Raw genomic sequence first — 12938 nt, 5'->3', positions numbered from 1 at the left:
TTAGGGTAGAGCAGGGGTGGGTTGAGGCCCCCCTGGCGAGAGCAGAAGTCACCACTTATACCACTATATGGGCCTGCATCTGAATCATTAGACCCACACAGAGCCCTGTTGACGTCTGGAGCGCCCTGGATAAGTCAGCAATTGATTTATTTATTTAATTCTATCCAGATTTACATAAAAATAAAATAAAAAGAGGCAGCTCTCTAAGCTCCTCACTGTCAGGAACTGGGATAAATTGCCTAGGAAGTTTGTAGAGTCTCCCTCACTGGAGACATTTAAGAACAGGCTAGATAAACATCTGGCAGGGACAGAGGCAATGTGTGTGGGGGGCTGGGGGGGTGTACATGAGGTCACATGACCTCTCTCTGTCCTCCCCTCTGCACTCCCCATCAGTACCACACCACTTCCAGTGAGTGCGGGGGCAGTCCCACCTCTTCTCCAAGTGGTGCGGCCTGAGAGCAGCACGAGCTTCCTAGCTCATGCTGTTCTCAGGCTGTGCCACTCTGGGGCAGAGGGTAGGACTGCTTCTGCACTCATGGGAAACGGTGCAGTGCTTCCACAGGAAGAGGCAATTGGAGGCAAAGCAGAGGACAGGGTAGGCATGGGTAGGAGGAGGAGGGACATGGGCAGGGTATATATGGGGATGAGGTGGAGCAGGGGCATGTGGCCTGTGCCTCTCTCTGGAATCCGTGCACTAGATGCGTCTGATCAGGAATGATCTAGATCAGGGTGAGCAAAGTGAGAGGTGAGCCCCTCAGGGGGACATGCAATTTCGTAAGGGGAGGGGCTGCAGCACAATTGCTTGCTGGGTTTCAGGCTTGTCCATCTCATTAAAAATTTTGGAATATGTTACTGCTTTTGTGTGTGTGTATTCACATTTATAAGCCCATTAATAAAGTTTTTACATTCTACATACTTATTTTCTTACATGGACCACAAGGGGGGTTTTACATATGAACATAATTGAATTTTCCATTGGTTTGGATTACATTAGACAGGTTGAAGGGACCCTGCTGATTGCAGGCACAAAAAGTGGTGCCTGACATAAAAAGTTTGCTCACCCCTGATCTGGAGCCATGGTATCCACCCAGTTCAGAAGTGAGCTAGCTATATTATTTTGAAAATATATTTTATTGTTCAGGCCAACTAGCCACACTTACCTGGCTAAATAGCGATATGTGGCTAGCGGTTGGCATGTTAGACACCCATATGACACTTGGTTCTGTGTGAGCAGTCAACAGGACTTAATGATCTCTCACGGTCCCTTCCAGGTCTGGTATTCTATGATTTTATGAGTTTAGGCACCTCTGTCACAAATTACAAAAACAAACAAACAAAAAAATTAAACAGCCTGTATTACACAGAACTGATGTGAATTAGGTGGCAGGCTGTCATGTGTCTGCTCTTCATTGGCCCAAAAGTAAATAAAATAGCTTAATTTAAAACAAAATTATATTTATCCACAAAAATAAAATCCATTATACTTTTGAAAATTAAGTTAAGACAATATTGAAATTGGAAAGGATTGCTCCCCATTGCATTTTCTCCCACCAACCTGGTGGGAAATTAGCAAGGAATTTATTTGCTTTCGCCCATCCCCAGTTGGCTTTGGGGGTATAGTGTAATGAATACAGAAGACGGGCAGTACAAAAAGTAGATGTTTTGAGCAGGTGGACTTGGGCTCTGGCAGATATAAAGAGATGCATGTTCAGCAGGTTGAACTCTCTGCCTGTCCCAGGCGACTCAACTTTTCAAACCCCCCACCTTCCTATGGGACAAACCAGAGCAGATTCCATAAGTGCAATTTCATAGAATTTCTAGTTCCTGAAGTAGGAATAATCCATGTAAAAATTGTGACCCATACTTTTTTCTCTGATTTGTACATGTAAATATTTATGGTATATGAGATAGAAAAATATTGGAGTGTTATTTGTTGGTGGTGGTTGGTTTGCCAGAAGAAAAATACTAAGCTAGCTTTACTTAGTCAAAATTGGAAAGTTTTCAATGTAATGACTGTAGTGCCAACTTCTAGTGAATTATTTTTCTGTACTTTTTAGTTGCATAGTCAAGGTTTCTAATTTTCATTAATAAGCATTATTTATTTGAACTCAACACAAGCAGAGAAAATGAACTAAAAGATACTGGATATTTCTTATGTACAGTTGATAAAAAGCTAACATGGTATTTAACATACTGCATACACTTTTGTGTGTATTATTTGCGTGTGACCACTAATTTAACCAAATGTGCAGCAATTCCCTTGAGATTACCCTATTTACCTTAATTGCACGGTATCCTGGTGAGAAAATTATTAAACAGCAATGCAGGAAGATGGAGGAGTGTAGATATCAGATGGTATAGTGCATAAATAAAATAAACCCTCTGTAGATTGATGAATGTAGTAAACAGTGGTCATGTTTTTCTCTGTTCACAAATCCTGCCATTGTTTAGGGGCATGGTAAAAGGTGGTGAAAGAGAAAGCACTCTATCTTGAAAAGCTGGTCAGATGCCCTTTTTCTTCATTGCTATCTTCTGCTTCATCTCTTTCCACATTCTTGGAAATTGTTGCATTAAAATCAAAATATCTTACTATACTCTTACCAGAAAAATGTCCAGTACTAGTGTAGTATATTTTAAATTGAGAGTTTTTATTGTACATCATCACTGGCTAAATTATGATGGCTTAATTTAAATGTCTACTGTTATTTTAGGTTTGTTTATTCTAGAGTCTGTATATACATTCTGAGATATGGATACAAAAGTGACATGCAGATATGGTCTGCTTCAGTGATTCAAGCATTTAAAGATTACTTGCCAAATTCTCTACATTACACCAAAGAATGGCATTGAGTGAAGTGGGTTTACATTGGTGTAACTGAGCAGAACATATTTATCGACCCTACAAATTGATTTGCTTGTAAAATAAAGATAAAAATACATAGAAATGGCCAGTTGATCATAATAGGTTCCTTGTGTTTGTTTTATACAATATATTATTGAGACCTTACTCACAAATCAAGAGAATACTATGTTTACACTGGCATGAATTGTTTCTAGTAATTCATTGTAAAACTCTTTTGTAATGGGGCAGATCCTACAACCTGTAGCAGTTCTTAAGCGTAACAGAAGTTGCATTGTATTTAATGGGAGTATAGGCAGGAGAAGACCGACCCAGAGAATCCAGTCCTTACATTGGTATCTTGTTACTAGCACACTGCATTATCTCATGCATCAGTGATACAATCCAAAAAACATAAACAATAAATGAATATAGTAAAACTGTGTGTTAGCTGGATTTCAAAGTGTGATAAAATATTAACAAGTCAGTGAATCTCTATTATATGGATTTGGTGTATTATCGAATTATTTACTGCTATAACTCAAAGATAAAAAAAGAATCATCTCTGGGTACAGCTTTCCTTTCCTGTGCAGAGGGTATTACCATGGGAGCCAGTGTCTTAACATTGTCCCTCTTTTGCTATTGGTGGAAGACTCTCCACAGTGACTCAGTCTCTGAAAGATTTGGGTGGATGTTTGCAATGTTCTATTTTTTCCATCTATGTGCAGAATAAATTTTGTTATGTGCACCGAGGCATGTGCAGTTGAGCACCACCAGTAGAAATACATGTGGGTGGCTCTGCGTGCTATTCTAATCAGCTGGGGAGCACCTGAATCTCTTTTGGGTGACCACCCAAGTGCTCAGCTTACACGGAATACTGGTGTCATAGGGGAGTGACTACACTCTGTGGCACCATCCTTTCCTGAGCTCCACCTGGAAGGGAATTGCTGCAGCTCAGAACTGTATTAACTGCCTCTAAGTTTTCTAGAACGATGCCAATGTGCCATCATGGAGAACTTTGCCAATGGAGGGCTGCAGCCATAGGGAAGTTCTATGGTATGCAATATTGTTCTATGGTATGCAGTATACTTCCTGTCTCTGTGCATCAGGGATTCCCCATGATATAAAGCCTAAGGAAGCATGGGACTGGAAGGTTTCACACCCTATTTAACACACACATAAATAAAAAACTGTTCTTGAAGGACTTCTAGAGGGGGAACTTCCAGAGGTGATCCTTGTTGAATTGTCTGCCTCTTCAGCCACGGGATGATAGGATCTGGCCCAGAGTTATGGTTCTGAGAATAGAATTTTTGTGCCAACACCCAGTATCGTTGTCTCAGAGGCATCTGTTGCTGTTTCCATTAGAAGGAAATGGCTTGTTTCCCTGTTTATCTGCAGCGCATATTGCATTTCCTGAAACTTGCAGTAAGATGTCAAATCTATAAATCTAATGCTATATATTTGCATGTATTGAAGTGCATTATATCTTATTTGGTTCAGGGTAGATATGGCAATAAGAATATAATGAATTTGGTTATTGCACTTATATATATAACAACAAATTGTACAGGCACTGTCTGTAGCATTCATAGGTAGTATTGTTTAGAAGTTAAAGCACATGACTGGGAGTCCTTTTATTTTTGATCCTTGCACTGGCCTCCTTGTGTAATGTTGCGTAAGTCTTGTGATTTTTCTCTCATTTCCAAATCTGTTACAATAACAACAGATAATAATTTGTTTAAAAGGATGGCATAGGTCTAAAATAATTGTAAAGCACTCTAAGATTTTTCAATGGACGATGTTATCAAAATGCTAAGTATTATCTTTTCATCTTCAAAGCACTCCATATACATTTACAATTCAACCAATTTACAAAGTGCTATTTTTCTAAATAGTTTGATTTTTGATAGTATTTACTAATTACACAGAAAGCTACATTTCATTACCACTATATGTCACCCAAAACAACATGCTATACACAGAAATAATTCAACATACTTATATTTGAACTATAAAACATACAAACCTTTCACTGCACATTTGTTATACTGTACTTTTAATGTACCCAGACTGTGCTTGTATAATCATGTTTCTTCCCTTGGATCCCCTCTGTGCCAACATGTATGAAGCAAGCTTTGTAGTGACATTCATAAAGACCCCTGCTGGTCTTGAAACACTGAAATCCTGCAGTTTGGAGTGAGCCATTATTCTAGTAGTTGAAGTGTTTGCACAAAGGTGACTATGTGGTCAGCTGTTTCTTCCTTTCTTACAGAATAAATTAAAATCTTTATTTGAGCTTGTGATAGGGCATAGATGAAGAACACCACTCAGAAATACCTGGAAATGGTCTATACCTGGAATCCCATTTCTGGGAAAAGAGGTCATATTCTGTAATTTTATCCTTCAAAAATTATTAGTATATTTAATGCTTGCCAAGGGTGCTGACTTAACTTGTCTTGGAGAGTACAGTCTGAGTACATCATGAACAGTGACGATGCAAGCCTTGCAAAAGTACATTGCACTGACCTGAAGGAAACACCATTATGGATGAGGAAGCAATTCAGTCTTTGTGACAAACTGAATGTTAGGCTTAGCTATACCTACCCAAAGTGGAGCCTAACTAGATCTAATCATGCTAATGTTTCTTGTGAAGATTCTTGTTCACTTTGGATCAGATTCTGATACTTTAAATAAATGAATCCCTAATGAACTGTCCAAAATGTGCTGTTCCCATGCAGATAGTTTCAGATTTTTAAGTTTGTACAACTCCATTAAATTTACAATTTACTAAATAATGGACTATTGAAATATTTTTATTTGGACAGCTGTACCATCAGAGCTCTTAAAGACAGTGAATTTTTCAGATCTATTGTTTTACTGTGTACATTGTGAGGATATTTCTTTTTCATTTTGTGGTTCTATAGGATAGTTTAATGAGACTGTAACAAATCGAAAAATCTTTACAATGAAAGTATGATATTTTTCATTTCTAACCGTTGGCCTCAGAATATAGTAGCATAATAGTGTCTAGGGACTTCAACTAAAATTAGTTCATGATGCACCATTCAGCTGATTGGCAAAGCATAGGTAACTGATAGATTTCATTCAGGTGTTACCTGTATAGGAAATTTAAGTTAGTCAACTTTAAGGTTTTAGCAACAATCAGTCCTGTAGTACCTTTGAGACTAACAGATTTATTGGAGCATAAGCTTTCATGGGCAAGACCTCACTTCATCAGATTTTTAGGTTTTAGATATATAATAGTGCTGCCCTTGCCTCAGTTTTGTATTTCTTTTTTTCTACATGGCTTTTAATTGCTCCTCTCTGAACTGGTGCTGTGCTGTTTCATTTGTCCTTTGGTCTGTTTATCTAGGTGTTGTGAAAGATATTGGCTTCACCCTATCAAAACTTCTGAAGCCCTGGGATTTTAATTGTGGGTTACTTTGCTTACAGTAGATAACTTACTACAAAGGTAATACTTTTGAATGCAATTCTTAATTAAACTCCAACTGTACAGGGATCTCTACAGACCTATGCAGAAGCTGTTTTGGCATCAAAATAACACATCATAGGTTTTCATAGATTTATATTGAAATTGTTTGGCACCTTAATGAGGTACAGATTCCACTTGCAATGATGTCTTGCTGAGAGCACAGTAATTATGTTAAATCTGATCGTAGATAATAGGAAACTAATATACTAAAACACATTTTTTTTCAAAAGACAGAATAAAATATAAAAAGGGTGCTTCTCTGTTAAAATTTGTATTAAACCTGAACTCCATTTTCCTATGGCTAAAAAGCATAGCAGATAAGTACTGAAAAAAACCCCAACATATTTATTTAAAGAACAACCTAGTGTTTCTGGAGTGATTGGATGGACCATATATGCCTTAAAGAGAAGGCCCAAGAAAGCTCGGTTATTTCTGTACATACAAGAAATAAATACTGTACAGTGTATTTAAAATATCAAACAAGCAATGACTGGACTAAGGCTAAGGATGTTGATATGGTCTATATATTATATGTTGCATGTAGGCCGACAACACATACAATTCATTTCAAAAACTTGAAATTGTTTATTTAAATCTGAAAAGCAAGGCTTCAAAAATTTAAAACCTCAACAATGATAGCAGAACTTTTGAGCAGGTCTGAAGTATATTCCGCTCCGTGATCCTTAGTGTCAGAAACTTCACTTGGGAAAGAGGAACATAAGATTTTGTCCCACTAAGTGTATTTGGCCACTTTACTGGCTTCTCCTGCTGTAATTTTCTATCCCCGAGTCAAGAAATCAATTCTTACTGTACCTTGCCCCTTTGCTGATGAACAATTTATTTTAATAAAACAATTATCTTCTGCTTTTCAGTTACCTGTATGAACAGTAATTTCTATAGCTCTCAAAGACAGGGTCTCTGGCCCAATGCGCTCACAATCTAAATGAAATCAGAAAAATGGAAAAAGAGGAAAACCTGTTTTTCTTCCTGGTAGTGAAGGGAACTAAAATCTTAAACCCTAGGCTGTTCCAAGGAGTTTGCAATGGAGATGCAGCCTGCCTTTAATGAGTTACAGAGCCAGAGCTGACTCCCTAGGCAGGAGACTGTTTTAACTGAAGTCTTTGAACAGTCTCTTCCCATCGTCGTTACCCTCCCTGCCCCCTGATGGGACTGTATGTGGATCTTCCCAACATTAATGAATGCTAAAGCGCCCGGCCTCTGCCTTTTGGATGGCGCTAGCGGTTCAGTCATTTATTTACACTAGTAAATCTCTCTCCCTGGCTTGTCCATGCTGGGAGTGGCGGGTGCTGCTTTCTCCATCTGCTGGCGGAAAGGCGCTTGGCTCCACCCGTGTGCCAGGAGCGTGGGAGGTTGGGGCTAGAGCCAGTGGCAGAAATGGCTGCTTGGCTGCACTGCCCAACATCCCGCACATTCCCGCTGCTTCCCCCGCCCCGCCTTCTCTTTCACTTTCTTTTTCTTCTCCCACCCTTCCCCCTCCGGCTCTTTCCCCGCCTGCGGCCGGTCGGCGCCGCTTCTACGCCTGGCTGAGCCGCTCTAACGCTTTGGGCCCCGCTGCTCGGGCTGAGCATCGCCCTTAACAGAGCCGGCTAGGAGAGGCTGGGCTGCCCCCGCCCGGCCGGGGGGAGACACAGACACAGTCCGCTCCCTCCCTACCACGCTGGGGGAGAAGGAGCAGCCTCAATGTTCCCCCAGAGACCCCCAGAACCCCCATCAGCGCGGGGAGAGCCAGCCCCCCACTGTCCCCCAGAGCCCCCATCAGCGCGGGGAGAGCCATCCCCCCACTGTCCCCCATCAGCGCGGGCAGAGCCAGCCCCCCACTGTCCCCCAGAGCTCCCATCAGCGCGGGGAGAGCCAGCCCCCCACTGTCCCCCATCAGCGCGGGCAGAGCCAGCCCCCCACTGTCCCCCAGAGCTCCCATCAGCGCGGGGAGAGCCAGCCCCCCACTGTCCCCCATCAGCGCGGGCAGAGCCAGCCCCCCACTGTCCCCCAGAGCTCCCATCAGCGCGGGGAGAGCCAGCCCCCCACTGTCCCCCATCAGCGCGGGCAGAGCCAGCCCCCCACTGTCCCCCAGAGCTCCCATCAGCGCGGGGAGAGCCAGCCCCACACTGTCCCCCATCAGCGCGGGGAGAGCCAGCCCCCCACTGTCCCCCAGTACCTCCACCAGCGCGGGAGGAGCCAGCCCCTCAGAGCCCCTAGCAGTACTGGGAGAACTAACCCCCCAGAGCCCCCAGCAGCGCGGACCCGAACGCAGCCGGGAGAGGGAGCCGCTCTTCAACTCACTGGCCCTCGGGGAGTAGTTGAAAGGCCACCCAGCCACCTGGAGGGGAGGAGCAGCCTCCCAGTCCCTGGGGTGGGGGCTGGCTAAGCAGCCCCGCTGGCCCATCCCGTCAGTGGGAGAAATCTCCCCCCTCCCCCCGCAGAGGGGATGCAGCCCCCGCCCCCTCCCGTGACTGGGAGAAGTTCCCCCCGCCCCGGCAGAGGAGAAGCAGCAGCCCCAGCCGCGGCGGAGTACGTTGCCATGGTAACTGACAGAGGCAGGCAGCAGGCCGGCCCCAGCAGCCTCAGCTCCGCGGTGTGTGGGTGAGAGCCGGGAGCCGCCGCCAGAGCCGGGCCGGAGAGCGGAGCGGGCAGCGCCGGGATGGAGGACGGATTCTCCAGCTACAGCAGCCTCTACGACACCTCCTCGCTGCTCCAGTTCTGCAACGGTACGAGGGGCTGGACCGGCTGCGGGGCGGTGGGGGCCGGGCTGCGCCCGTGCGGAGGCGGCCTGGGGCGGAAGGGCGGACGGCCCGGCGGGCGTGAGCTCAGCTGCCTTGGAAGCGCTGCTGCGCCCTGGCGGGCTGCGCACGAGCCGGGACGGGCTGGGAAAGCCTCTTCCGCAGCCTGGTGGTGGGTTCGGCCTTGGCCCGGCTTCGCTCTGCTCCGGCTGGGGAGCTCTCGCCTCTCGCTCGCTTGCAGAGGGAGGGGAAAACTTTCCCCCGTCGCCCTGCAAAGCTGGTTCTGTGAGTGTGAGAGAGAGAGGAGGGATGGCCCTTAGGCAGGACTGGGTCTGTAACAACGATCTGCCCCCGCCACTCCAGGGCCTGACACGGGAGCCCCCCAGCCCAGCCCTGTGAATGTACATGAGCCACCACCTTGTTGGTAAAACCATGTCCAACTGACACGTGTTTATTTCACATCATCCTGTGGGGGGTGGGGGAGAGTTGAACGTTGTAAGTACCCTGCCGTGCTTAAAATATTTGCCCCGAGGGTTTGACCCTTGGTGTGTTGCTGGAGATTTGTTACATTTGTTTACTAAGATTGATGATTCCGAGGGGAGGCTATTTTTAGGATAAAATGCCACTTTGAAACTAAACCTACCGGTTAATAAGTTCTGTAGTTTCTGACATGTTTCCTAGCAGGGGTTTGTTCACATTGTAGTTTTGTTGGATGGGCACATGCAAGAGATGCAGCTTAACTTATTAATAAAATAGCTTAATAAAGAGGTAAAGGGGAATAGCTAGGGGAATAAGAGGAAATACTGGTGTAATTGGCCTTGCAGGATGTTTGGAGGTATGTTAATTTTAACTAACTGGTGTTTGTTGCTCCGTGGGGAAGATATTTATGGTAACTTTAAAATACTAATCTAAGACTGTAGAATGCATCACAAATCTAAAGATGGTTTTCACTGAAAATCTTAGGACCCAGATTAAAATGAGTGAGTGTTGTTTTTCCTTTACCACTAAAATTGTAAGTGTAAATGCAGTGTTTTATCTCAAAAGCTTTAATAAATATTGTGCAAGCACATGTCTTTTACACCTTTCCCAGATTCTTTGTGATGCTTGACCTAATTCTATCTGTTCAGGGACTAATGAGAAGGGACAGTTAAAACTTTTAGGAGGGCAGCTACTAAAACCACAGCTGCAAGTAGTGATAATGATGATAAATTCTTCCTGCTTTTTCTGGGGAGAAGACTTAGACTATTAGGGAATCCTAATACTTGTGAAACACAAAACTGTCCTAACACTTTGCGGAAGGTTGAAAATACAACTCATGAGCCATGTACTATATATTTTGCTATGTGCATGTTATTTTCTGCATCCCTCAAAACATATTCATACAAAAGGGCTATTTTATTTGTTTGGTTTGTTTGTTATTAGTCTTCTGTGTTACGCTTAAATTTAGAGAATAAATGGTACTATTTCCAGTACCATTATATTTAGCCTCTATAATGATGAGTAGTTTTGCTGAGCAAATACATTATATAAATACATTATATTTAGCCTCTATAATGATGAGTAGTTTTGCTGAGCAACATTTCTTGGAAATTTTCATTTCTATCATTAGTGATATACATTTGTGATACAGATATCTGCCCCTCTGAATAGGTTAAAGAGAATGGGATATGTTCAATGTAAATTTCCTGTATTGACTTTGTGATTCTGGGTATATTGCTGTCGGTGCTGTAAAAATGTTACAGTAAATGCTAAACAAAAGTTTAAAATCTCATTTCATCCCTTCCATATTAACTGTTTGAAGGTGGATAAATGAATTGTTTAACTGTTTCTTCTGTAACATAAGACTTCTGGGTATTCTGTAAGTCATATAATAGCAGATGTCACAAATTGTATTTATGTGGCAGTCTGTTGGGGTGACCAGATGTAAGGAAAGCCTGGTATTTGGGACTCTGTCTTATATAGATACTTACTATCCCCTGTCCTGATTTTTCACACATGCTAACTGGTCACCCTATACTGTGTACTACTTCCATGTTCAGTAAGAATATGGGCTAATCTTTAGTGAGATTTTTTAAGGTGGGAAAGGTAACATCTTTTATTGGACTAACTTTTGTTGGTGAGAGAGACAAGCTTTCAAGTTTGCATAGACCTCTTCAGTGAGACTAACTTACATGATGAAAAGCTAGAGCATTGGACCCACATTCTCTGCCCTGAGGGGATCAGATAATTCAGACAGACTTATACGGCTCATGAGAAAACAACAAAGACAGAAGATGACAATGGAAGTGCTCTGTTTGAAAGAGGAGAGAAAGATTGCTTCATGAGCGTGTGGGAAACTCTGGCTAGCATAATGGGTTGGTGTGAAAGATGGTATGAAGCTGAGAACAGAGGAGAGAATAACAAGGAACAATTAAAAGATTGACAACAACTTTGACTGGAAGTAGCACAGATAGGAGGAAAGAAATGTGATTGGTGGTCTCAAGAGATGAACACAATTTCATACCCCTCATTTTGTCTAATGTGGCCTATGGAAAAGTAGTATTTGAGGAGTGGTGGTAGATAGAACTTGCAGAGATAATCATTATGTATTTCAAGGGTTCCTACGTTGAGAGGAAATTATTCATTTTACGGTTTTAAAAGAAGAAATAATGGAATGCACTGGCAACTTAGAACTGAGGTGTGTAGGGAAAAAAAAGAAAAGTCACAGATGCATGCAACAGCAGAGTTAAAATGTGTTTCATGGAGAGGGTAGTGCAATAATAAGAGTAATTAGAGTCAAGAGGGAGAGGAGAGGAAGCAGGAGAAAAATAAGCACTGTTTTGTCTTTATTTTGAGCTGTTTTATTTGTTTGATATCAGAAGACCTAGGTGGTAAATGCTTTATGCAATCAGCTGCTTAAAGCAAGTACTTAAGCTTTTTAATTTTATGGAATACCAGGAAGGACTTAATAGACCACAGCGTGGGAACCACTAAGAATAGAAGTGCAAGGATTATAGTTTCTGTTTGTACTCTTCCACTAACTTGCATTGTGACCTTGGGAAGGTGGCTTAATTTCTCTGTCTCATTTTCCTCTCTTATAAACAGGGAGCAAGTAGTGCGTTCCTACTACAAGTTGAACCTCTCTAATCTGAAACTTTATCATCTGGCAACATCTGTAATCTGGCATGATTTTAGTTAGGTGGATGACCATTCATCATGGGTGTAGCTAAGTTTCCCACAGTCCCATAAGTTTGTTTCCAGCTACCAGTCCTGGTTTTCCGTGTTCTGTGCTGTTATTTAGCTATAATTTACCCCCTAAATGTCTTGTAAGAGCCCAATAATCAGTGAAAGTGTTGGTAATGCTGATAGACAATACTAACCTCCCATGGGCTGGTAAATTTGTCCTGCACTGGTCAGGTCCTGAGGGTGCCATATTAGGGAGGTTCAACTTGTATAGTGGAGTTTAATAAGTTAGTTTGCAAATCACCTTGAGAGCTTCTGAAAAACAGTCGCTTTAGATGTGCAAAATATTTCATTGTTTTTAAGTTAGATGGTGCATGTGTACATATTGCTTTTCTTCAAGTAAGACACTACCATTTCCTTTTATTGATGACTGTATTGCTCACATTACTAACAAATTATATTGAGGAACTTTCTAGGTCAGCAGAGCAATTTTTATAACAAACAGACTCCCATAATTGACTTGGAATGTTAAAAATGAGATCTCAGATAATACATCTCAGACTTGGCTATGGTGGGCAATAATTTTTAATGGGAAGCGACTCCAAGAGTTTGGTAAGTGGTCAGGAGCCTCACTCTTCCATGGTATTAATGGTCAGGGATGGAGGTAGGATGCAGAAGGGAATTTGGGGAAAGGAATGGGGGTGTG

General features: G+C 42.6%; 1 protein-coding gene across 4 annotated transcripts in view; it reads left to right on the top strand.

The window, feature by feature from the left end:
- Window positions 1–12938, top strand: part of EML1 (EMAP like 1) — a 164598-nt gene that overhangs the window by 52305 nt on the left and 99355 nt on the right. For 3 of the 4 annotated variants that reach the window (XM_074996531.1, XM_074996533.1, XM_074996530.1), the window contains exon 1: window positions 8819–9058. The exons of the other annotated variant lie outside the window; for it this stretch is intronic. In XM_074996531.1, the coding sequence (XP_074852632.1) occupies window positions 8992–9058 (67 nt within the window). In that variant the 5' untranslated portion in view covers window positions 8819–8991. Of the gene's footprint in view, window positions 1–8818; window positions 9059–12938 lie in introns of those variants that run through there. 4 annotated transcript variants of the gene reach the window in all.

Source organism: Carettochelys insculpta, chromosome 6 (genome assembly GCF_033958435.1).
Source record: "Carettochelys insculpta isolate YL-2023 chromosome 6, ASM3395843v1, whole genome shotgun sequence".
Lineage (NCBI taxonomy): Eukaryota > Metazoa > Chordata > Testudines > Carettochelyidae > Carettochelys > Carettochelys insculpta.
The sequence above is the reverse complement of the archived record's forward strand: the minus strand, read 5'-3'. Positions and strand labels throughout refer to the sequence as shown.